Source organism: Capricornis sumatraensis, chromosome 11, assembly GCF_032405125.1.
Source record: "Capricornis sumatraensis isolate serow.1 chromosome 11, serow.2, whole genome shotgun sequence".
NCBI classification, from domain to species: Eukaryota; Metazoa; Chordata; class Mammalia; order Artiodactyla; family Bovidae; genus Capricornis; species Capricornis sumatraensis.
Window position 1 is genome coordinate 83,709,501 of NC_091079.1, and position 27,409 is coordinate 83,736,909.

Below are 27,409 nucleotides of genomic sequence, written 5' to 3' on the forward strand. Positions count from 1 at the left end.
TCATCAACATCAACACCCTTTTACTGAGGCAATAATAAAAATATTAAAAATATATTTATCAAAGTAATACTATTACTCAGAGTTTACTAACTAAGAGACACCACAGGATGTGTCAAAACTTTGCTGGGACATGGAACTCTTGGCCCTCAAGGTTTTAGAGTAGAGCCTAGAGTGAGTGGAGCTTGCAATGACTGAGAGATTCTTTTGATTACTCCAGATGCAAACATCAGCTTCTATACATGTAATGACATGAAAATGGTAGGGAAGCACTACTGTAACTAACCACACAAATATATATACTATGTATATATTTTTATAGTTAGTTACAATGTTGTGTTAGTTTCTGGTGTAGAGCATGGTGATTCAGTTTTATATATATATATTCACACACACAAATATATTTTTCAGATTCTTTTTCATTATACCTTACTACAAGATACTGAATATAGTTCCCTGTGCTATACAGCAGGTTCTTGCTGTTTACTATTTTATATATAGTAGTGGTATATGTTAACTTGAAACTCCTAATTTGTCTCCACCCCCACACACTACCACTTCTGGTAACCAGTTTGTTATCTATGTTTGTGAGTCTATTTCTGTTTTGTAAATAAGTTCATTTCTATCATTTTTTAGATTCCACATATAAGAGATACCAAAAGCTCTTGCAGTAAAATTCTTACAATGCATAGTGTTCTTACAATGCAAAAGCTCTTGAGACCAAGAGATTACTGTATTAAGCAATTCAGACAAAGACAGATATAATATGGTTTTGAAAAATCAAGAACTTCAACTTTCTTCAATGTAGTATTTTCCAAACTTATTTAACCAAAGACTTCTTTTATCACAGCCAATATGTTGACATTGCACAAAATACACTTTGTGAAAAACTTTGGTAATCAAAAGCTTATGGTGATACATTGATAGACAAGGATAATACAAGTGAAACTGATAAAAGAAGTTAAATACTCTGGGCACTTCACTGGTAGAAAGGAGAGTGTCCCACTAAACAACTGTTTACTAAGTACTGTATTAAACAATGTTAAGATGAGCATGAGGAAGCATGTATTTTGGGAGGAGCCTTTTAGAAAGAAATATTTAAAAAGCATTGCAAGTTAAGAAAAGACAGGGCTCATCTGGAATGAACACCTGCTGGTCATACATCTAGGACCTGCCATTCACACAAAGTACAATTTAAAAGCTAAACAGAAGGACATGGTAACCCTGATTATGAGATCTAATACAGATGAACATGCCCTGCCATTTTCAGAAGGAAGTCAATGTTTTTATCCCAAAAGAGTATGTCCCACTGACTCCATATCCCAAACAGTTTTAGATTTTCATTTGGGGAGAAAAAAAAAAGTACTTCTGTCACTTAGGTCATTGTGATTCTTAAGATTTGGAATAAGCAGGAATAGAGGATAGAGAAGTTGCTTATGCAAGGGTCAAATATCAATAGTACTACTCCAACATGCAGTACTTGGGTGCAATCTCAAAAATGACAGAATGGTCTCAGTTCACTTCCAAGGGAAACTGTTCAACATCACAGGAATCCAAGTCTGCCCCAACCACTGATGCCTAAGAAGCTGAAGTTGATTGGTTCTATGAAGACCTACAAGACCTAAAACTAACACCAAAAACTAACATGTCCTTTTCATCATAGGGGATCAGAATGCAAAAGTAGGAACTTAAGAGATACCTGGAATAACAGCAAGTTTGGCTTTGGAGTACAAAATGAAGTAGGGCAAAGGCTAACAGAATTTTGTCAAGAGAGCACATTGGTCATGCAACACCCTTTTCCAACAACTCAAGAGACAAATCTACACAAGGATATCACCAGATGGTCAATACCAAAATCAGCCAAAATGGAGAAGATTATCTGACAGTAATTGAAGTAGGTGAAAATCCTGTTTATAAGTAAATATCTGAGCATTAAATCCTGTTTTAAATCTAAAAACCGTATTTTTTGTATTTATGCATGATTTTAGTATATATTGGACAAGGAAATGGCAACCCACTCCAGTATTCTTGCCTGGAGAATCCCATGGACTAGAGGAGTCTGGTAGGCTATGGTCCATGGGGTCGCAAAGAGTCAGACAAGACTAAGTGACTGACAGTATATATTAAGAGCTCCAGAAATGCAACTACTGAAAAGAACAAAAAATTTCTTTTCTTTGAAATTTTATCAAGTTTGCATTATTTCAGAAAATCACACCAACAATGGTCCCACTTGCAGCATTTAATACAGTCCTGTAAAAGTATGTTTGCATCAGATACATACCTGGCAACTGCATTACAACTTCTAATGTAACCATGCCTGAGTATTTACATATTACAATAATAATTTACTATACTTTACTTTCCTTTAATTCTTTATATTTTATTCAGAATACTATTTTTGAAAACATATGTATATGCAGGTTATGTTTATTTTCATTTTAGGATAGAAAAGGAGGGGCTTTGAAAATATTTATTATAAAAAGGGCACAGATATATTGGGTGAGGTCACAATGTGAAAAATGAAAAGGAAGGTTTCTATGATCAGAAGGAGAGAACTTTGCATTGGTCAAGATTGAAAATCACAATCTAAAGATAATAAAGACACTCTGGTTCTGAGCCTCTTTTGCAGTCAGCTTCTAAGTTTCCATACTTCTGAGAAGCCATACATTTACTGTGCCTTCATTTTTGCCATTTCACAGAACCTCTACTTTCCTGAACTATCCCACTAACTACTGAAAGTGATGAAAATCCTTGAACCTAAGAAAAACAGTAACACACAGCCATACCTACGATAGCACTTCATGAGCCTCTAAACTCATCAGCTTCCACAGAGTTAAGGTCATCTTCATTCTCAATCCTGACATAGAACTCTGTGGTGTATATATCACCCTTCATTTACTAACACAATTTTTCAGAAACACTTACCTCAGTAGTAGTTCCAATGTCAGCAGATGGGCTACATGTGCTATTATCTGGAGGAGCTGTGCCTATACTGCTTCTAACTGGAGAGCTAGGGAAAGGCCCCACCATGGATTCCGGGTAAGCTGAAGAAGAACTGAGATTGCCTCTCTTCTGAATCTTATTCCAGACTTTATTCATGATACCTGTTAACTCATATAAGAGCTGCACCTAAGCAGAAGGAAAAAAATAAAAAGCAAAAACAAATCTTTTAACTTTTGGTCAAAACTGACTAAAATACTCAATGTGAGAAACTTAAAACTAAGTCCACAGAAATAAGAATACATGAAATAAAAATCTATCAGTAAATCATTTATCATAGTACTCTATCATGATCTATAATATATACTCTAATTATTATATACATATTATCATGATACCATCATTCTGATGATATAGACAAATAATTCAAATATACAATATTAAACATTTAACCATGAATTGAATTTGAAACAAATATAATAAATTTAATCATACCTAAAATTGGTCCCATATTTTTAACTTGATATTTTATAGCAAGTTAGCATTTTTGTAGGAAAATCATACTAATAAAATTAAATGCTAATACAACAGCTTATGACTAGACAGATTTCTTTAAATAAATGACTAACAGAATCACAAATAAATGCCCCTCAAACAGAGCCCTCAGGATCAAAAATTAGAAATCAAATATATCCTAGTATATATGACTATTTAATAATATATAATTGCCATTCTTAGTTTTTAATTATTTACAGTTTAAATTTTCTCTATTTTCTGAAGAATAAATCTGAAAGTGGATTTCTTACCCAGCAAATACAGTAAAAAAAAAAAAAAAAAAGATATAACAGAGAATAGTAAAAGGAAAATGTTATATGAGACTTTTCTATAGGTAAAGAACATAAACTATCCAACCTACTATTCCCCTCAGATTTGTCATTCCAATATCCAGAAAAAAAAACTGTTTAACTTGCACGTTGTTTGACTAAGTTCTAAGATATTTACATAAGATCTCATAAATAAGCATTAATCATGGAATTTGTATGACAACATATTGCCATATACTGTATAAAAGAAGCCTAGGGGGGAAAATGCAAACACAATATATAAGCAAATCCACAGCTGGATACCATATTCTGCTTGCCATTAAAAAAAGAAAGAAAGAAATTCTCATATTTATAAGAAGTTTCAGCCGCAGGACACATCCAGATGATAAAGCTGGCCTCTTATGTGGGCAGAACAGATGCCTAAAAACAGTGTTGTCAATCCTTATTTGATATAAAACAGTACATGGGTTACAATTTTTTCTTGCTTTTTGTGTGGGGAAGTCTCAAATCTCAGGGTATAGCTCCTTTTTTTTTTTTTTTTTTTAATCTAATGGCTAGAATTCCTAGAAAAAAGCAGTTAGAAAATTTTAAGTTTAATTCCTTTTGGCTTTCATAATCATTAGCACTCTCTAAAAAGAAATCGTTTTGTTCCAAACCAAATTTTTAAAAAGATTATTTTACTTTTTCTTAAATAATTAGAACTGACGCATAAAGAAAGTATAAACAGTTTCTAAATACTTTTCTGGGCATAAAGCATATTTACTTAAGAGAAATGATGCTGCCTTTATTGTCACTACTTCTGATTTCCTTTAACTCTAACCATTAAATAATTGTATATGAATGTCACCAAGTATACTGTGTATTCAGCATGTCAAATAAGCAATGATATAAACTTGAAAAGTATCATTATTTTCAAAGAGGAAAGTTACTATCACGGAATCCAGGCTTCTTCAATCCAGAGGTTTAAAATAATAAGGCAAAAATTCTGAAGATAAATGTTCAACTCATATCCTTCAAGCTGTACTGAAAAATATACTCACAAAAACCACAATGAGCTACTACTAACGACCTATTAAGACATCCGAAATTAAAAAAGTATAACCAGACCAAGTATCAGTGAAGATATAGAGCAGCTAAAATTCTCATTTACTGTGACAAAAAACAAAATTTAGAATACAGTTTGTCAGTTTCTGAAAAAGACATATCTGCCATATGTATGAACCATTTCCTAAGTGTTTCCCCAAGAAAAATTAAAATCTATGTCCACACAAAGACCTATACAAAACTATCCATAGCAGTTTTATTTCTAAGAGTCTAAACCTAGGAAAAATCTTAAATGTTAACTAGTAAGTTAAACAACAGTACAACAGAATACTAAGCAATAAAAAGAAATAAATTATAGATTCATGCAAAAACATGGATTAATCTCAAAATCACAATGCTGAATCAAGGAAGCTAGGCAAGAGAGAGCAAGAGAACACAATTGTATGATTCCATTTATACAGATTCTAGCAAATGAAAATTAATCAGTAACAGTATCAGTGATTATCTGGAACTAGGGGAGGAGTGAAAGGGAGAATAACAAAGGGGCACAAAGAAACTTTTGAGGATGATGCATTATCTCAACTGTGAAGGTGATTTCATGGGTACATTAGCCAAATGTTATCAAATTAGATAACCTAAACATGCGCAATTTATTGTATTTATGCTGTTGTAATTTAGTGTCTTCAGTCATGTCCAAATCTTTTGCAACCCCAGGGACTGTAGCCTGCCAGGTTATCTCTGTGCATGGGATTTCCTGGGCAAAAATATGGAATGGGTTGTCATTTCTGTCTCTAGCAGATATTCCCCACACAGGGATCGAACCCACATATCCTGCATTGGCAGTGGATTCTTTACCACTGAGTTACAAGGGAAGCCCTGTATTTATGTAAATCCAAAAAAAACTTTTTTAAAATTCTCTAAAAAATGAGCACCACAGGAGGCAACTTTATATTGGGTATGTATGAAGGTGTAAATATCAGTAATATTTTGCATATATGCAAGATATTAACCATAAAATGTAACATTACATTCTTTAAAAATTAACTGCACATATATTTTTCATGTACGCTTATAACCAATCAGAAACAAGACTTAACTGGGCTGAAAAGGCAAAGACAAGGCTCAAGAAAATATACTCTTGAAGAACAGACAGGATTTCAGTGGGTGTAAAGAATCATTCCAGTCATAAGAACAGCAAGAGCAACAGCCAAGTGCATAAAATAAAAAAGACATAATATGGAGGCCATGAGAAGTTTTGAAGTATATTAGGAGGGTCAGATAGAAGAGTAAACAGAAAGGTAAACAGGAAGAAGAAAATTCATAGATAAACTGTCAATGGAAACCAAGTAGGAATGGAACTCCAGCAAGCAATGTCTGATCCATGTGGAACAAGAAAGAGCTTTAAGTGAATATTTAGAAAGGCTATTTTGTTTAGCATACGGACTGTTACTAAACATTAAAATTTAGTTTCAAAAGAAAGTTTCTGCCAAAAAAACTCAAAAAACAAACAACACTCTGTTCATACAGAGCATTACACTTAGTCACACTATTTGTTTACAAAATAAAACTGAAAATCAGAAGCATAGAGAAATTAAAAAATGATTGGTACAAGAATACAAATCCAGTTTTGTCTGAACTCAATGACTGTGTTCTTAGACAGTAATGCCAAATTCCAATATTGTGGTGAAAACTGAACTTAGAGCAAAAAAACCCTGAATAAATGGATAGGAAAGGAGTATAAAATCTATTCTTTCTCTAGTTTCCCATATGTAATTATTGGTAGAGAGAAAACTGAAATTTTATTATGTTAAAGAAGATTCTACATTAAAGAGAATTCATTTAATTTTTGAATAAACACGGCTTTAAGGTTTGAGAGACTAGTTCCTAAAGACATTAAAGGAAATGGGGTAACTGGTAAAATATTTCAGATGAAAGTCAAGGTTGATGGAAATCACTCCTACGAACAAATACTTTGATTCAAACAGGTTAAATATTTATAGTGTCCAAGGCTTTGACTGGCAATGAATAAGCTCTAGGAACTGACACGGCAGTTTAGGTCTCTGCAGCTGATGCAAGGATCTGCAACAAATTCAGACATGACAATAAATCTGTTTTAGGTGTGCCCTACATATAGAGATTGCACTATATTTTAAAGTATATACACTACTTGAGAGCTCTAAGCAATAATGAACCAAATTAATTAATGTGTATGTGCAAACACTTCTGATGTCATTCTAACAAAAAACAGTATGGAAGTAGGAATTGAATAGAATCAAGAAGCGTATACACTGGGCTATAATCCAAAGTCCACAAAGTTTCTGACAGTGTATGTAAAATTTAGTAGACATATACACCGTTCTGGGGGAAAGGCTTTTATAAGATTCTCAAAGAAGTCCATAGCACAAAAAAGGATAAGAAGTACTTAAAAAAAAAACATAAATGGGAAACAAACAAACAAAAAAAAAACCCAGATTAGCTAGTGAGAAACCTCTCATAAGAAAGATGTTTATTTAGGGTCATTAATCTTAAAATAAAAAGAGTAAAATAAACTTTAGGGATCTTACACGTATTATTATAATACAAACATGTTTGTATTTTAGGGCCTGCAACACTTTATAAGCCAGGACACCCCCCTCCAAAAAAAGTTTTATAGGTATACTTCACTAAGAAAGATTAAAGATTTTTGGCCAAAAATGCCATAAATATTAAAGCAAATAACTGTATTACAGGGTCTGCATTTATAGAATATAAGGAGGCTCTTCAAACTGCTAAGAAATTTGACAGAAAAATTAAGTAAATGATATGAAATAACTCATAAAAAGAGCAAATTAAGTGGCCAAGAAACAATGAAAATCTGTCCATCTGCATTAATAATTAGGAAAATACAAATTAATGTAAACAAAATGAACTGTCAGTTTATAAAAGAGCAAACTCAATGGCCAATAAACATTTGAAAAGTTGCTCAAACATCTGGTTTCATTTCCCTTCAGCATGAAGGATTTCCTTTAGGATTTCTTACAGTGTAGTTCTACTGGTGATAGATTCTTTCATACAAAAACTCCTTTTATTTTGTCTTCATTCATAAATGTTACATATTTTTTATTTAGAATTTTGAGTTGAGAGGCTTTATAAAAATTTTTCATAATTTAATGATGTTGATCTTTTGATTCCTACAGTTTCCTATGAGAAGTAAGCGAACAATAAAAAATCAGTCCTCTTGCATGTAATGTGTCATTTTTTCTCTTTTTCTAATACCTTCAAGATATGTTCTTTATCTGTGGCTTTCAACAGTTGGATTATGATGTGCATAGGCATGGCCTTCTTCATGTGTTTATCTTACTAATCTTTCCCCCTCATTTCTGGCCTATATGTAGCACTCAATAAATATCTGCTAAATGCTAAATGCACTGCTAAATGGAAAAAAAATCAAGTCATCATCTGTAATTTTGACAGAATCCAGAGGGAGTCTGGAATACAGGCTAAAGCAATCACTCACAAAAAGAGGTTTATTTGGAGTCTCATGTTTTACCATTAAAATTTAGGTTAATCTGGCACACAAGGATATCAAATAGTATTTGCAAAGATTTTGAGTATTTATAAAACAATAAAATAAATAATTGTTAATAAAATTACATTTCCTTAGTACATTTATTTCTGAAAACTGAAACTGTTAGTGGCTCAGTAGTGTCCAACTCTTTGTGACCCCATCTACTACAGCCCGCCAGGATCCTCTGTCCATGGAATTCTCCAGGCAAGAATACTGGTGGGGGTGGCCATTCCCTTCTCCAGGGGATCTTCCCAACCCAGGGATCAAACCCAGGTCTCCTGCACTGCAGCCAGATTCTTTACTATCTGAGCCACCAGGGGAGCCCATTTCTGAAAAGAGTTTTCAAGTAAATCCTTCAGCGATTAGACATAATGTGTTTGCCTTCACAGATTCCTAATGAAGCAATTTCCAGAGATATGGAGATATAACAGGCTATATGGATACTTACAAACTACATGTAAAGTCTCAAATTCAAACTTGTACCATTGGTTCAGTGTATTAACCAGTGTTGTATTGCTTTATCCTCTCAATACATGTTTGATACTGTGGTTTAAAATTTTAAGTCAAAGACTTGTTAAAATTGGAAAGAAAAAAAAAATCAAAACCTCCCTTATCTAGCTTATCTATTTATTATGCAGATGTCTGTTTAATCCGGCTTCCCTAAGTGGCTCAGTCAGTGGTAGAGTCTGCCTGCCAAGCAGGAAACACAAGTTGGATTCCTAGGTCAGAAGATCTCCTGGAGAAGGAAATGGCAATCCACTGCACTATTCTTGCCTGGGCAACGTCACCAACAGAAAAGCTATGGGGTCACAAAAGAGTCAGATAGGACTTAGCAACTGAACTACAAAAATCAGCAACAAATCTTTGAGTACTTGATTCTTCAAAGTGCTGTGTGGTTTTGTAGCTTCTAGTCCCTTCAGGAATACTGCCATATTCCATCAGGGATATTCAAGATAATTTACATAGAGGATCTCAAATTTTATATCAGAGTCAATCTAAACTATCAAAATGTCATTTATACAGCATTTCAGAACTTGCAGTTATTTTCATAAATATCTCACTTAAAGTTCCCAACAATCTTGTGATCAATTTTGGATATAGCAGTTGGTAGCAGTTTAACAGAAGTTGGTTTATTAGGACTCATCAAGAAAGAAAAGCGGAATTAAATGCACAGATAAAATTCATTACATTTTGGGTACAGAGGGATTCTCAGGGCATGAGGTTCTTTCAGCCTTCATTTATTTCTCAAAAAAAAAAAAAGTCTTTGGTGTTTGGGGAGCAGCAGCAAGGAGCCCCTAGAAATCAAGTGATTGAGAAAATGTAAAGAAAAGAGGAGACATAATAAGGGAATACCAGACCCAAATAAGTTATTTATGTGATGACTTGGCTTAGAACTGCTTTATATTTAAACAACAACAATAAAACATGAGCTTAATTCTAAACAAGGTGAATATCTAAAGGGGATATTCCAGAGCTCTAGTTTTGAGCCATAGTCTTACCTTTAATAAGACTTACAGAAATCACATACTATTCCGTGTGAGAGTGAAGTGAAAGTGAAAGTCATTCAGTCATGTCTGACTCATTGTGACCCCATGGACTATATAGTCCATGGAATTCTCCAGGCCAGAATACTGGAGTGGGGTAGCCTTTTTCCCTTCTCCAAGGGGTCTTCCCAACCCAGGGATCAAACCCAGGTCTCCCACATTGCAGGCAGATTTTTTACCAGCTGAGCCACAAGGAAGCCCAAGAATACTGGAGTTGGTAGCCTATCTCTTCTCCAGTGGATCTTCCGACCCAGGAATTGAACCAGGGTCTCCTGCATTGCAGGCAAATACTTTACCAACTGAGCTATCAGGGAAACCCCATTAATTTTAAGTTTTTTCTTTTACTTTGATACTCATGTATCAAAGTAAATGAAAAAAATTAATAATAATAGTAGTTGCTGTTGTTGAGTCACTAAGTCGTATCTGACTCTTTAGAACTCCATGGACTGTATAACATGCCAGGCTCCTCCATCCTCCATTATCTCCCAGAGTTTGCTCAAATTCATTTCCAATGAGCTGGTGATGCTATCTAACCATCTCATCCTCCACTGGCCCCTACTTCTTTTGCCTTCCATCTTTCCCAGCATCAGGGTCTTTTAGACTCCCAGGCTAAAACACTAACAGGAGCAGATTTCATCCTTAGATGGGATAGCTATGGATAACAAGATTATGTGGAGTAGGATAATCCTTCCAAGGCTACAATGAATACTGAAATAAGTCCTCAAAATATAAGGTCTCTGGTAGATAACTCCAAATAGCGGTAAGCTTTTTTTTTTTTTAATTGTTAATGGGAGGGTAATTGCTTTACAATGCTGTATTGGTTTCTGCCATACAACAATGTGAATCAGTCATAATTATATCTCCCCTTCCTCTTGAGCCTCCCTTCTACCTCCCATCCAACCTCTCCTGGTCATTACCAAGCATCAGGCTGGGCTCCCTGTGTTATATAGCAGCTTCCCACTAGCTATCTATTTCACATATGATAGAGTACGTATGTCAATGCTACTTTCTCAGTTCATCCCACCCCATTTCCCCTGCTATGTCCACAAGTGTGTACTCTATGTCTGTGTCATCATTCTGTCCCTGTAAATAGGCTCATCACTATTTTTCTAGATTCCATCTCTCTCTCTAGATATATACATACATATATATATATATATGTGTCTATTACATAGGGATTGAGTTACTACTGGGCTTCCCTTGTGGCTCAGCTGGTAAAGAATCTGCCTGCAATGTGGGAGAACTGGGTTTGATCCCTGGGTTGGGAAGATTCCCTGGAGAAGGGAAAAGCTACTCACTCCAGTATTCTGGCCTGGAGAATACCATGGATTACAGTCCACTGGGTCGCAAAGAGACGGACATGACTGAGCAAATTTAACTGAGCTGCTACTAAATATAAAATATGAATAACAAATTTTCTTATTACTGCCAAAAGTTTCTTCATATCCCTTTATAACCTATCCTTCCAATCACTCCCTTCTCCTTCCCTATTCCTGCCCTACCTCCAGGCAACAAGGAACTTACTTTCTGTCACAATATAGTGGTTTACTATCATAACATTATACATAAGAAGAATTATACGGTAAGGACTTTTTGGTCTGGGATCCTTCACTCTATAATGCTTGCAATATTCTTCCATAATTTTACATTTTATCAATAACTTGTCTTTTTTATGGCTGAATAGTATTACATTGTATAGATAGGATAGAATTTGTTTAATTCACTTACTAATGAACATTCAGGGACTGCCCTGGTGGCTGAGAGGGTAAAGCGTCTGCCTGCAGTGCTGAAGACCTGGGTTTGATCCCTGGGTTCAGAAGATCCCCTGGAGAAGGGAATGGCAACCCACTCCCATACTTTCGCCTGGAGAATCCCAAGAACGGAGGAGCCTGGAGGGCTACAGTCCATGGGGTCACAGAGTCAGACACGACTGAGCGACTTCACTTTCACTTTCAATGAACATTTGGGTGATGTTTAGTTTTGGGCTATAAAAATAAGCTGTTAAATACACCAATGTAAAAGTCTCTGCATGCATATACATTTTTGTTTCTCTGAAGAAATGCTTAGGGAGAAATGACTGGGTTTGTTGTACAGTAAAGATTTTTCCCCCCTTCCAGGAACTGTCAAGTTGTTTCCAAAACTGTTATGTAATTCCCATCATTAGTACACAAAGAGCTCTAGTTGGTTCACAATACTTCATCTTTTAAATTTTAGCCAATCTAATAGGTGTGTAATATTATGTCTTCTTGTTTAATTTTCCCCTGATGAATAATGATAAGCATCTTTTCATGTTTTTATTCACCAATCATACACCTTGTGTGATACTGATCTTTTCCCCATTATGTGTGAGTGAAAGTGAAGTTGCTCAGGCGTGTCCAACTTTCTGTGACCCGTGGACTATAGCCCACCAAGCTCATCCGTCCATGGGATTCTCCAGGCAAGAATACTGGAGTGGGTTGCCATTTCCTTCTCCGGGGGATCTTCTTGACCCAGGGATCGAACCCAGGTCTCCCACATTGCAGACAGACGCTTTAACCTCGGCTCCACCAGGGAAGCCCTTAAATACAAGAATACAGTCTCTCAGAAAACCTCCTATAGAGACACAGAACTTCAGATCTAAGTACTAACATCAAAGATTTCAAGGGAGGAAAGGAAGCCAGGTTGAAAGAAGGGAGAGGAAGTGGGAGAGGGGGGTAAGAGGGGTGGCCTTACAGATGTCTTCTGCCACCTACAGATACCCAGGCATTATGGGACTTTTCCCTGGGCCTCCAGAGAAGGGAGGACTGGAATTCGGCCCTACCAAAAATCAGACCAGACTAGAACCAGAATTCGAGTTCTCTGCCAAAAGGAGGTGATCAGTCTCCAATCCTCAGCTCAGGCAGAGGGCCCTTTGACCAGATTCCTGCATCCAGGACCGGGGGGACTATAAAAACAGGGAAAGATAGGAAGGTTAAGGACAGGAAAGAGACAGGGAAGGAGAGAGGTCAATAAAGTCTCTTGTCCCTTACCAGTTGGGGCACTCTGGCCAGTTGTCCGCGTCAGGAGGAGACCAGGGACAAAAGGGTCCCAGTTGCGGTCACTGGGTCTGGTCCATTGGCAGGCAAGCTGGCCCCTGAGTACCCCGAGTGGTCAGGATGTCAGTCTCAGCGAAGAAGAGTCCCCGCCAGAGTCGCCATTTGTTGCAGGAAGAGGGACCCCTTCCAGGGCCCGAAACTTGGCTCTTATCTAACACTAGGAAATGAATTGTCCGAGGAGACACATGTGCTGACAAAGCAAGAGATTTTATTGGAAAAGGGCACCCGGGTGGAGAGCAGTAGGGTAAGGGAACCCAGGAGAACTGCTCCATTATGTGTACTGATACTATTTTATTTATTGCTCTATCTTCATGTCATCAATTAGAAAGGATTTCTTAAATTTCTGGTAACCGTTTGATAAAGATGTTGCTATACTTCTTTCAAGTGTCTGGATTTCTGCTATCTTAATGATACATTCAAGGAGAAAATGTTTTTAAACCACAGTTCAGTTCACTCGCTCAGTCGTATCCGACTCTTTGCGACCCCATGAATCACAGCACACCAGGCCTCCCTGTCCATCAGCAAATCCCGGAGTTCACTCAGACTCACGTCCATCAAGTCGGTGATGCCATCCAGCCGTCTCATCCTCTGTCCTCCCCTTTTCCTCCTGCCCCCAATCCCTCTCAGCATCAGAGTCTTTTCCAATGAATAAACTTGTCTCATGAGGTGGACAAAGTACTGGAGTTTCAGCTTTAGCATCATTTCTTCCAAAGAAATCCCAGGGCTGATCTCCTTCAGAATGGACTGGTTGGATCTCTTTGCAGTCCAAGGGACTCGCAAGTCTTCTGCAACACCACAGTTCAAAAGCATCAATTCTTCGGTGCTCAGCCTTCTTCACAGTCCAACTCTCACATCCACACATGACCACTGGAAAAACCATAGCCTTGACTAGACGGACCTTAGTCGGCAAAGTAATGTCTCTTCTTTTGAATATGCTATCTAGGTTGGTCATAACTTTTCTTCCAAGGAGTAAGCATCTTTTAATTTCATGGCTGCAGTCACCATCTGCAGTGATTTTGGAGCCCAAAACAATAAAGTCTGACACTGTTTCCACTGTTATCTATTTCCCATGGAGTGATGGGACCAGATGCCATGATCTTCGTTTTCTGAATGTTGAGCTTTAAGCCAACTTTTTCACTCTCCTCTTTTACTTTCATCAAGAGGCTTTTTAGTTCCTCTTTGCTTTCTGCCATAAGCATGGTGTCATCTGCATATCTGAGGTGATTGATATTTCTCCCGGCAATCTTGATTCCAGCTTGTGCTTCTTCCAGCATTTCTCATGATGCACTCCTGCATATAAGTTATATAAGCAGGGTGACAATATACAGCCTTGACGTACTCCTTTTCCTATTTGGAACCAATCTGTTGTTCCATGTCCAGTTTTAACTGTTGCTTCCTGACCTGCATACAGGTTTCTCAAGAGGCAGGTTAGGTGCTCTGGTATTCCCATCTCTTTCAGAATTTTCCACAGTTTATTGTGATCCAGACAGTCAAAGGCTTTGGCATAGTCAATAAAGCAGAAATAGATGTTTTTCTGGAACTCTCTTGCTTTTTCCATGATCCAGTGGATGTTGGCAATTTGATCTCTGGTTCCTCTGCCTCTTCTAAAACCAGCTTGAATATCTGGAAGTTCATGGTAGTTCCTGGTTCACGTATTGCTGAAGCCTGGCTTGGAGAATTTTGAGCATTACTTTACTAGCATCTAGGATGAGTGCAACTATGCAGTAGTTTGAGCATTTTTTGGCATTGCCTTTCTTTGGGATTGGAATAAAAACTGACCTTTTCCAGTCCTGTGGCCACTGCTGAGTTTTCCAAATGTGCTGGCATATTGAGTGCAGCACTTTCACAGCATCATCTTTCAGGATTTGAAATAGCTCCACTGGAATTCCATCACCTCCACTAGCTTTGTGCGTAGTGATGCTTTCTAAGGCCCACTTGACTTCACATTCCAGATGTCTGGCTCTAGGTGAGTGATCACACCATCATGATTATCTGGGTCATGAAGATCTTTTTGTACAGTTCTATGTATTCTTGCTACCTCTTCTTAGTATCTTCTGCTTCTGTTATGTCCATACCATTTCTGTCCTTTATCGATCCCATCTTTGGATGATATGTTCCCTTGGTATCTCTAATTTTCTTGAAGAGATCTCTAGTCTTTCCCATTCTGTTGTTTCCCTCTATTTCTTTGCATTGATCACTGAGGAAGGCTTTCTTATCTCTTCTTGCTATTCTTTGGAACTCTGCATTCAGATGCTTATATCTTTCCTTTTCTCCTTTGCTTTTCACTTCTCTTTTCACTGCCATTTGTAAGTGAATACAAATAGTCACTCCCCAGACAGCCATTTTGCTTTTTTGCATTTCTTTTCCATGGGGATGGTCTTGTCCCTGTCTCCTGTACAATGTCATGAACCTCAGTCCATAGTTCATCAGGTACTCTATCTATCAGATCTAGGCCCTTAAATCTATTTCTCACTTCCACCATATAATCATAAGGGATTTGATTTAGGTCATACCTGAATGGTCGAGTCGTTTTCTCTACTTTCTTCAATTGAACTCTGAATTTGGCAAAAAGGAGTTCATGATCTGAGCCACAGTTTTGTTGACTGTATAGAGCTTCTCCATCTTTGGCTGCAAAGAATATAATCAATCTGATTTCAGTGTTGACCATCTGGTGATGTCCATGTGTAGAGTCTTCCCTTGTGTTGTTGGAACAGGGTGTTTGCTATGACCAGTGCATTTTCTTCGCAAAACTCTATTAGTCTTTGCCCTGCTTCATTGCTCATTCCAAGGCCAAATTTGCCTGTTACTCCAGGTGTTTCTTGACTTCCTACTTTTGCATTCCAGTCCCCTATAATGAAAAGGACATCTCTTTTGGGTGTTACTTCTAAAAGGTCTTGTAGGTCTTCATAGCACTGTTCAACTTCAGCTTTTTCAGCGTTACTGGTTGGGGCATAGGCTTGGATTACTGTGATATTGAATATATTGCCTTGGAAAGGAACAGAGATCAGTCTGTCGTTTTTGAGATTGCATCCAAGTATTGCATTTCGGACTCTTTTGTAGACCGTGATGGCTACTCCATTTCTTCTAAGGGATTCCTGCCTGCAGTAGTAAATATAATGGTCATCTGAGTTAAACTCACCCATTCCAGTCCACTTTAGTTTGCTGATTCCTAGAATGTCGACGTTCACTCTTGTCATCTCTTGTTTGACCACTTCCAATTTGCCTTGATTCATGGGCCTGACATTCCAGGTTTGTAAACGTGATTATACCCAATATCTAGGTCAATTTCAGGATAGCTGCCATCCTAACAATGTTGTCTTCTAATCTACGAACAGGTATCTCTCTCCAGTTAGATGTTCAACTTCTCTCAGCAATATTTTGTGGTTTTTAAGGTAGAGATCTTGGACATGTTTTGTGAAATTCATTTGTGTATATTTATTGGCATCAATTTAAACAGAACTGATTCATTATTCCATTTTCCAATTTTTGGCTCCTAGTACGGAAAAATACAATTGGTTTTTAGACATTAATTTTGTCTTCTACAACCATAATAAGTTTATTAGTTCTAGTAATAGCTTTTTCATTACTTTGGGAATTTCTTTTTTTTTTTTTTTACTTGGGGAATTTCTATAACATATTTGATCATATGAAAAAAGGGAGAGTTTTACTTCTTTCATCTTTAGTCTTATTATTTCTTTTGCTTGGGTATTTCTTTCTTTTTAACTGCAATGGCTAAGATGGTCAGTATGACATAGAGGTGATGAAAGAAGGCATCCTGTGTTTTTCTTGATCTTAGTGGAAAACAATATCTTGCAATTAAAGTGTTGCATGTTGTTTCACCGGCTCGATGGACTTGAGTTTGAGTGAACTCGGGGAGTTCGTGATGGACAGGGAGGCCTAGCGTGCTGCAATTCATGGGGTCGCAAAGAGTCAGACACGACTGAGCAACTGAACTGAACTGTGGTTTCTTATATTTTTCCTTTATGAGCTAGTGTTTAATGTCCAGATATTTACAGTTTTCTTAATTATTGATATCTAATATAATTTGACTATGGTTAATATACTGATTTTAATTCTCTTCATACAATGAGACCATGCATATATGAAAATATTATGAATTCCATGGTTGTTGAATATAGTGTTCTATAAATGTCAATTAGATGAAAGTGGGTTCACAAGTATTTTTCATATCTTCTATATCTCCAGTTATTTATTTTTCATCTAATTCTTTAACAATCACTGAGAGAGATGGGATAATAATTTTCTAATATGACTGAATAGAATTGCCTATTTTTTCCTTTAATTCTGTCAATTTTTCTTTCATTTCGTTTATCTCTGAGAACACTCCTTTATGTCTATTTTATTTGATATTAAAATGAACAAATCCATCTTTCTTATACTGTTTGTATGTTTTCCTATGCATGTATTTATATTCTGTTTCTTAATATTTCAAGTGTTTCTCTGTTATGCAATGTATAGTAGAGTGCTGCTTTATTACTACTCTACTAGGAGCAGCTAGACCAGGGATCAGCAAATTTTCTGTAAATGGTCAAATAGCAAACATTCTATATTTCTTAAGCCACAGTGTTCTCCCTTGCTGTTACTTCATTCTGTGGCTGTAGTGGTACCACCTGCCAATGCAGGAAATGTAAGAGACGGGTTCAATCCCTGGATCCAGAAGATCCCCTGGAGGAGGGCATGGCAACTCACTTTAGTACTGCTGGTGTGGAGAATCCCATGCACAGAGGAGCCTGGTGGGCTATGATCCAAAGGGTCGCAAAGAGTCAGGCACCACTGAAGCAACTTAGTATGCACACACAGTATGATGGCATTCTTGGACAATACATAAAAATGTGGGTGTAGTCTAATTTGCCTGCAGGCCTTAATCTGCTGAATCCTGGTCTAACACTCCACCAGTTAAGATCATAACCTTTAAAATAACACTTGTTAAACAAGGTTCAGCCCTGTAATTTTATTTTTCTGTTTACTATTTCCACCCTGTGTTATGTAACTCTGTTATCATTTCTTCTTTTCTTTAGATTATTTGAATTTTTTTTAGTATTTCATTTTAATTTATTTATTGGTGTTTGGCTATATCTCTGTATTTTTACTTTTTTTTAGGCTCAGCTGGTAAAGAATCCACCTGCAATGTGGGAGACCTGGGTTTAATCCCTGAGTTGGGAAGACCCCCTGCAGAAGGGAAAGGATACCCACTCCAGTATTCTGGCCTGGAGAATTCCGTGGACTGTGTATAGTCCATGGGGTCGCAGAGTTGGACACGACTGAGCGACTTTCACTTCACTAAGAAACTAAAATATATACATAAAAACTTTCACAATCTAAAGTTACACTGTAACACTTCATGAGATATTTAGAAATCTAAAAACCACTATAAGTTCCCTTAATGATGAAATTTTCTTGTATATTATATCTACATACATTGAAAGCTCTAGCAGTCAGTGTTATATGTTTGCTTTCAACAGTCATACGTATTTTTTTAAAGCAGCTTTTTAAAAAGATTTATCAAGCTATTTATTATTTTGGTGGTTTTCTTTATTTCTGAAGATTCAAGGTTTCATCTAGTATCATTCCCTTTTAACATATAGAACTTCCTTCAGTATTTCTTGTAAAGCAGAGCTGCTGGTAACAAATTTTCTTAGTTTTTCTTCATTTACAGTGTCTTTATTTCACTTTTGTTTCTGTGGACACACACTGGCTTGAGAGTGCTTTTTTGTAAGCATTTTAAATATATTGTTCCAATGTCTTCTGTTGTCTATCATTTTTAATGAGAAATTTGCAGTCATTCAAATCATTGTTCAAGTATATATATATGTATTTCTTGTAGCTGCTTTCAAGATTTTTTAAAAACTATATCTTTCTTGGTTCAGTATTTTAATCACAATGTCTCCAAACATGTTTTCCTTTGACTTTATCCTCAAAGATAAACTTGAGACTAAGTGAACTTTCTGAATATGTAAAAGCCTACCTCTTTCTGAAATTTTGGACAATTATTTGTTAATATTTTTCTGGTTCCAGCTTTTTCTCCTTACCTTCCGGAATTCCAATTACATATGTATTTGAACGTTTTGTCCCACATTCACTAAGCTTTGATCTTCTTTAAAGTATCTTTTTTTTTTCTGTTTTTCAAATTCAATACTTTCTATGCTCTGTGCTCAAGTTCAGTGACTCTTCTGTCACATGCAGACCACCTGTAACCTTAGATGGTATTTTTTTTTCATATATTGTATTTTCAATTCTCAAATCCGATTTGTTTTTATACTTTACTTATCCATTATGAATTCTTACCTTTTTCATTCAGTGTTTCTTTCCTTTACACCTCATGAAGAAAATTTCACTAGCTGTTTTTAAGTCCTTTTTGCAATACAATTATTTTAAAAATAAATTGGAAACATCAATTTATATTGTTAGTTTTTCCTTTTTTTCCCCGGGAATATACAAAAATAATTAATAGGATAGATAGGCGAAGGTGGGCTTCTGTTACTATGAAAGAACTAAGCTAAATCTATTTTTCCCTATTTAACGCCTTCTATGATAAAGGATCTAACAAAAGTGAACCTGTCTCTTGACAATCTGCTTGCTAGAGCTGGCATATGAAAGTATCAAGAAGTGAGTGGCTTAAAACAACAGAAATTTATAGTTTCATGGTTTTGGAGATATAGAGAATCCCTATACAATGTATCAGCAGGACCATGATCTGAGACTCAGAAGATTCTTTCATGCCTCTTGTTCTCCTGATTGTAGCTAGCAATTCTGCTGTTCTTTGGCTTGCAGCTGGATCAGTCCAATCTCTGTCTCCATTCACAAGGCACTCTCCCTCTGTATCTTCACATCAACTTCCTCTGTTTATCTAATTCTAATTTTCCCCTTTTTATAAGGATATCAATCACAGTGGATGAGGGCTCACCCTAAGGACTTCATTTTAACTTGACTGCTGCTGCTAAGTTGTTTCAGTCATGTCCAACTCTGTGCGACCCCATAGACGGAAGCCCACAAGGCTCCCCCATCCCTGGGATTCTCCAGGCAAGAACACTGGAGTAGGATGCCATTTCCTTCTCCATTTACTTCTGCCTTAACTTGATTATCTCTATCCAATGAACAGATAAAGTCACAACAATGAGATACTAGATGTTAGGAATTCAACATATATTTTATGGGGGACAAAACTCAACCAAGAAGTTTTCCTTCTGCTAGAAAGTGAGTTTCAAGAACCATCAGAACCAGCATTCAAAGAATAATTTGAGAGGGTAAGTCATTTCATAATTATTCTCTTTTATTTCACTATGGGTCATAATAGAATGGCAAATGGCTATTAAACTGGTATATTTACTAATGTTCAAAGAAATTTATTCAGTTCAGTGGCTCAGTCATATCCGACTCTTTGCGACCCCATGAATTGCAGCACGCCAGGCCTCCCTGATTATAAAAGAAATTAGTCTTGTAATACTGGATAAGCTATTGGTTTAATATATCTGCTTTATCATAATTCTAATGATATGCATTTTTATAAGGTCATCACCAAGATATTAGCAGGTCTGATTTTGTCAAAATGCACAAATATATATAAAAATTAAGCCAAAATGTTTAATATACAGTATGTGGAGTGAGACAAAGAGAAGAGGAGAAAGAAGGAGAATGGTATCAGTAATAAGGCTATATAAAATACAGAATAATATTTGAATCGACTTTAAAAGACACTTTTATTTTTTTGATGACCCAGAGGGATGGGATAGGGAGGAAGGTGGCAGGGGGGTTCAGGATGGGGAACACCTGTACACCCATGGTGGACTCCTGTCAATGTATGGCAAAACCAATATAATATTGTAAAGTTTTTTAAAAAAACTAATTAATTAATTTAAAAGAAAGACACTTTTAAAACTGGCTTGTAACTACTAATCCTGGGATAAACAAAGATTTATCAACACTGATCTGTCAAATTCAATAAAATTTTTTAAAGTATTGTTTTAAAAATATAATTTCAAATATTATTCAACATTGACAATCTGAGTAGAAATTATACTAGCGTTTGTTTAGGTCAAATAAACAAGTATTAAATTGTATGCAATTAATAATTTGTACAAACTCAGGAGACCTGAGCTCATAGTAAATTATAAAACTGTCAAATATATGTGTTTGCCCTATTCCAACTGGAATGTTAAATGATTAACAAAATGCCTTTTTTAAACAGTCAACAGTGATTTAAAATAAAAATACTACATGTTGAGCAAATGAAGCTCTGAGTGAGAATCTGATTAGAAATTACACGTGATCACTTCAACAGACTCTTCCAATCTGACAGTAAAGTAGTTCTTCACTGTTCAAAAACCTTACATCTGCAACTGATTTCATTCCATCAGCCAAAAAATGCATTTATGCTGCCACCATTACATTTTCAGAGGAGTTTAAATTACAAAACTTGAGAGAACTTCAAAGCAATACTTAATCTAACCATTCTGATCTTGATGGCCTTGTTAAAAATAATTTAGGACACTTAACAGAAAAGAAACCCTTCAACAAAAGGGGTAACAATTGTTCTTAAATCACGTTATTTTAAATTTCCTTTCATAAATCAAATGTACCTACCTGGGGGTTTGAGCATTTTATCTCAAGTGACTCTAGGTCAACATGCAGACAGACAACAAATGAATGCCTCATATCAGGTCCTGTAGCAAGCAATTTTGGGGATGTAACAGCTAGTGTAGAGGTACAACCCATGGGTTCCACTAGGCAAAGTGTCACTTGTTTTCCAAAAAGGGTGTATATGCTGAAATGAAGCAAGCTGATTGTCCAAGGAAAAGCATCACCTGATAATAGGGACAAAAGGGGTGAGGGAGGCAGACATACAAAAATATAGTTAACTGTCATTTGATATTAAGGTGTCTACTATCAATATTATCTACTATCAAATATTATGTACTATCAATATTTAAAATAGAAAACACTTAATATGGCATCATAAAAAACATATATTGTATCATAGACCAACATGTTAAATAGTTCACATGCTATCGAAGGGTTACTTAATATTTGTATTTATTACACATACTACTATATCAATAATTAAGTTACATTATAAAAGAAAAAAAATAGAAATTAAGGAAGGCGATAAGCCCTTATGGCAGAAAGCAAAGAGGAATTAAAAAGCCTCTTGATGAAAGTAAAAGAGGAGAGTGAAAAAGTTGGCTTAAAGCTCAACATTCAGAAAACAAAGATCATGGCATCTGGTCCCATCACTCCATGGGAAATAGATGGGGAAACAGTGGAAACAGTGTCAGACTTTATTTTTTTGGGCTCCAAAATCACTGCAGATGGCGACTGCAGCCATGAAATTAAAAGACGCTTCCTCCTTGGAAGAAAAGTTATGACCAACCTAGATAGCATATTCAAAAGCAGAGACATTACTTTGCCGACTAAGGTCCGTCTAGTCAAGCCTATGGTTTTTCCTGTGGTCATGTATGGATGTGAGAGTTGGACTGTGAAGAAGGCTGAGCGCCGAAGAATTGATGCTTTTGAACTGTGGTGTTGGAGAAGACTCTTGACGGTCCCTTGGACTGCAAGGAGATCCAACCAGTCCATTCTGAAGGAGATCAGCCCTGGGATTTCTTTGGAAGGAATGATGCTAAAGCTGAAACTCCAGTACTTTGGCCACCTCATGCGAGGAGTTGACTCATTGGAAAAGACTCTGATCCTGGGAGAGACTGGGGGCAGGAGGAGAAGGGGATGACCCACGATGAGACGGCTGGATGGCATCACAGACTCGATGGACGTGAGTCTGAGTGAACTCCGGGAGATGGTGATGGACAGAGAGGCCTGGCATGCAGAGATTCATGAGGTCGCAAAGAGTGGGACACAACTGAGCGACTGAACTGAACTGAACTGAAGTGAAGTTCTAACTTTGTATTCCCTTACTGGTTTACTAGTGGGTTGCACAGTGTAACTCCTGGGATGTATGTACCTTGGAGACCATAAAACATGTGTTAAATTAAGAAAATGGACTAAACGTGGCCCATGATCTGACTGCAGAATAATAAAAAATAAATAAATAAACAATTTACTATGGTCTGTTGGAATGTCCGCATCAGAATCATGCAGATGCTGATATAAAATATAGATTCCTGGTTTCCACTTCAGACCTACTTAATCAGAAGTCTCTGCAGGTTAAAATTCAGGATGCATATCTACATCTTCAGTTGAATACCCTTACATATGTATAAAAGGATATATACATATATATGTATATATACACACATACGTATATATTTGATTTTAAAAAATAAGTACTCATACATTTCAAGGTTAAGAGCAATATTTTGCTGTTTTAACTTTTTTCTCTTAAAAATTTATCACAGAAAAGAACTGTCAGGATAAATTAATGAGACAAAACCATCGTTTTTACAATTGTGGCTACCAGTAAAGTGCTTCATGAAATAGAATTTAAAAGTGTACTTGTATTAGAATATTTATATACATTGGTCCCATCACTTCATGGGAAATAGATGGGGAAACAGTGGGAAGAGTGTCAGACATTTTTTTGGGCTCCAAAATCACTCCAGATGGTGACTGCAGCCATGAAATTAAAAGATGCTTACTCCTTGGAAGAAAACTTGTGACCAACCTAGATAGCATATTCAAAAGCAGAGACATTACTTTGCCAACAAAGGTCGGTCTAGTCAAGGCTATGGTTTTTCCAGTGGTCGTGTATGGATGTGAGTTGGACTGTGAAGAAAGCTGAGACTCGAAGAATTGATGCTTTTGAACTGTGGTGTTGCAGGAGACTCTTGAGAGTCCCTTGGACTGCAGGGAGATCCAACCAGTCCATTCTGAAGGAGGTCAGCCCTGGGATTTCTTCGGAAGGAACAATGCTAAAGCTGAAACTCCAGTACTTTGGCCACATCATGTGAGGAGTTGACTCATTGGAAAAGACTCTGATGCTGGGAGGGATTGGGGGCAGGGAAGTGGATGACAGAAGATGAGATGGCTGGATGGCATCACTGACTTGATGGACGTGAGTGAACTCCGGGAGTTGGTGATAGACAGGGAGGCCTGGTGTGCTGCGATTCATGGGGTTGCAAAGATTTGGACACGACTGAGCGACTCAACTGAACTGAGTACTAGAATGGCAATTAGATGGAAAATATGTTCATATGACTGTCTTTTTGACTCTGAAAAACTTGTTAGTATGTTGTTGTTGTTGAGTTGCTAAGTTGTAACTCTTTGTGACCCCATGAACTGTAGCCTCCCAGGCTCCTCTATCCTTCACTATATCCTGGAGCTTGCTGAAACTCATGTCCATTGAGTCAGTGAGTCTATTTAACCATCTCATCCTCTGTTGCCTGCTTCTGCTCCTGCTCTCAATCTTTCCCATAATCAGGGTATTTTCCAATGAGTCAGGTGGCATCAGGTGGCCAAAGCATAAGAGTTTCCATTTCATCATCAGTCCTTCCAATGAATATTCAGGATTGATTTCTTTCAGGATTGACTGGTTTGATCTCCTTGCTGTTGGAGGAACTCAAAGAGTATTCTCCAGTACCACAGTTCAAAAGCACCAATTCTTTGGCACTCAGCCTTCTTTATGCTCCAACTTTCATATCCGTACATGACTACTGAAAAAACCACAGCTTTGACTATACGGATGTTTGTCAGCAAAGTGATGTCTCTCCTTTTATTCATAGCTTTCCTTCCAAGGAGTAAGCGTCTTTTAATTTCATTGCTGTAGTCACCATTTGCAGTGATACTGGGGCCCAAGAAAATAAAGTCTGTCACTGTTTCCACATTTTCCCCTATTTGACATGAAGCGATGTGACAAGATATCATGATCTTAGTTTTTTGAAAGCTGAGTTTTAAGTCAGCTTTTTCACTCTCCTCTTCCACTCTCATCAAGAGAATCTTTAGTTCCTCTTCACTTTCTGCCATTAGAGTGGTATCATGTACCTATCTGAGGCTGTTGATATTCCTGGCTATATAGATTCCAGCTTGTGCTCCATCCAACCTGGCATTTCCCATGATGTACTCTGTATACAAGTTAAATAAGCAGGGTGATAGTATACAGCCTTGATGTACTTCTTTCTCAATTCTGAACTCGTCTGTTGTTCCATGTCCAGTTCTAACTGTTGATTCTTGACCTGCATACAGGTTTCTTAGGAGACAGGTAAGGTGAGCTGGTATTCTCATCTCTTTAAGAATTCTCCACAGTTTGTTGTGATACACACAGTCAAAGGCTTTAGCATAGTTAAACAAGACTTGTCAACAGAGATAGGATAATATAGACTTTAAGTATCTGGATTGTTTCAAAACAAATTTATCTTCTAATTAGAGAGGTACTAGTACCTCACTGAAAATAACTTAGAAAATATATAAAGGAAAAAAAATAAAAACCAGCCATAATTCACCTTCCATCTTGCTACTCCCAGGAATATACACTATTACCATTGTTCTATTTCCTTTTTTTCTTCCCTTATAGTGTTGGCCATGCGTACAGAGAGTTGAAACTAGGATCACACTATACTTTTAGGTTCATATTATTCTTTTGGTAAGGAAAAAGAAAAGATTAAATGAATAACTAAGTAGATCATGTTCTAGATATATATATTAAAAATATAAATATGCATTTGAATTGTGAATGGTGATATTGAAGGGGTACTACAAGATAGATTCTCATACGTTTGAACATTCAAAATGTCTTAATCAAGAAGCTAATAATATTAAACCCGGAAACTTTGAAGTTGAGACTTGAATAATAATATAATTGTAGCTACACAGCAGTCCACAATAATTTGACTGGAAACGATGAAAACTGCATAATAATGTGTGGTTAGCACTGTGGTACTCCGCCTCTCTTAAGACTTAAAATATTTTGCCCTCAAGAAGAATGACCAACTTTAAATCATCTGTAACTAATTCTGAAATTGCTTAAAAATCTACACAAGTTTCCATGCTATTTACAAAATAAACGCTTTGCCAAATTTGTCTTAAAATATTTTGGAATTATTTCAGGCTACATATTTTAAAATTGGTAGAGAGCTATATATAGTCTTTCAAATTTCATGTTATCCAAGAAATGCTAAATGATGATTATGTTGGATTAAAAAAACACCACATTTAAATTCATGAAACTGAAAAAAAGGATTCCCAATGACACTGGTACTATCTTAGATATGTGTCTGCTTCTTCTTTGGAATCAGACCATAAGTTGAAATTTGGTATATCATTTTCTAAGTTTTAAACAGAGCCTTTTAATGTAATACTTTACATTCATTTATTTGGCAAGCAGATAATCTATTTTAAAAAGCACATTTTATCTAGAAGATCTTAATGTGTAATGACAAACATTCCCACAATTAATCACTATGAAAAAATTACCAAAACATAACACATCACTATTGCACAAATATTCCTTTTAAACACACACACACACAAAATAAACAAATAAAAGCACCTCATCTATTTACAACACTGGCAATATACTGTATGAGGAGTTGTTAGAATATGACAGACCATGACAGACCAGGACCATATACTATTCTGAGGGCTTCAAGATTATTTCAGAAAAACTATTTATTGCTGGCAGAATTCAGAAAATGTCTAACAAAATGTCTAAAGAACAAGAAAAAGAAAGAAGGCTGAAAATTCCATTTCCGTGAGAATTTGTAAAACGTCTATATTATCAACAGAGAAAAGACTAGTGATAAATTAATTCTCAGAAAAATGATAATCAAATACTGAACTACTTCATACAAAATAATGTAAAAGAGAGTGAATATGACAAAGCTTTAGGAGAAAATTAATAAATAAAATTCAATGTAAGACTATGTGATACATGTCAACAACTGGGAAGGGGGACTTGATTACATAATAGTAACTTAAAACTAAGTGAAATTATAAAAATTACATGGTATGGATTTCCTTACACAGCATCACACATTGCTGATTTTGCCCAACACAAAGCATAAAATAAAGGACCGACTTGGATAACTGTGTGGATCACAATAAACTGTGGAAAATTCTGAGAGAGATGGAAATACCAGACCACCTGACCTGCCTCTTGAGAAATCTGTATGCAGGTAAGGAAGCAACAGTTAGAACTGGACATGGAACAACAGACTGGTTCCAAACAGGAAAAGGAGTACGTCAAGGCTGAATATCGTCTCCCTGCTTATTTAACTTCTATGCAGAGTACATCATGAGAAGCCCTGGGCTGGAGGAAGCACAAGCTGGAATCAAGATTCTCAGGAGAAATATCAATAACCTCAGATATGCAGATGACATCATCCTTATGGCAGAAAGTGAAGAGGAACTAAAAGCCTCTTGATGAAAGTGAACGAGGAGAGTGAAAAAGTTGGCTTAAAGCTCAACATTCAGAAAACAAAGATCGTGGCATCCAGTCCCATCACTTCATGGGAAATAGATGGGGAAACAGTGGAA

At 36.5% G+C, this 27,409-nt stretch overlaps 1 protein-coding gene across 2 annotated transcripts in view; it reads right to left on the minus strand.

Moving 5' to 3' along the window:
* The window catches only part of VPS13B (vacuolar protein sorting 13 homolog B), a 779,806-nt gene that overhangs the window by 376,204 nt on the left and 376,193 nt on the right, over positions 1–27,409 (minus strand). For both annotated transcript variants that reach the window (XM_068984062.1, XM_068984063.1), the window contains exons 23-24: positions 21,572–21,792; positions 2,923–3,126 (exon numbers count right to left, since the gene is read on the minus strand). In XM_068984062.1, coding sequence (XP_068840163.1) covers positions 2,923–3,126; positions 21,572–21,792 — 425 coding nt within the window. The remainder of the gene's footprint in view (positions 1–2,922; positions 3,127–21,571; positions 21,793–27,409) is intronic.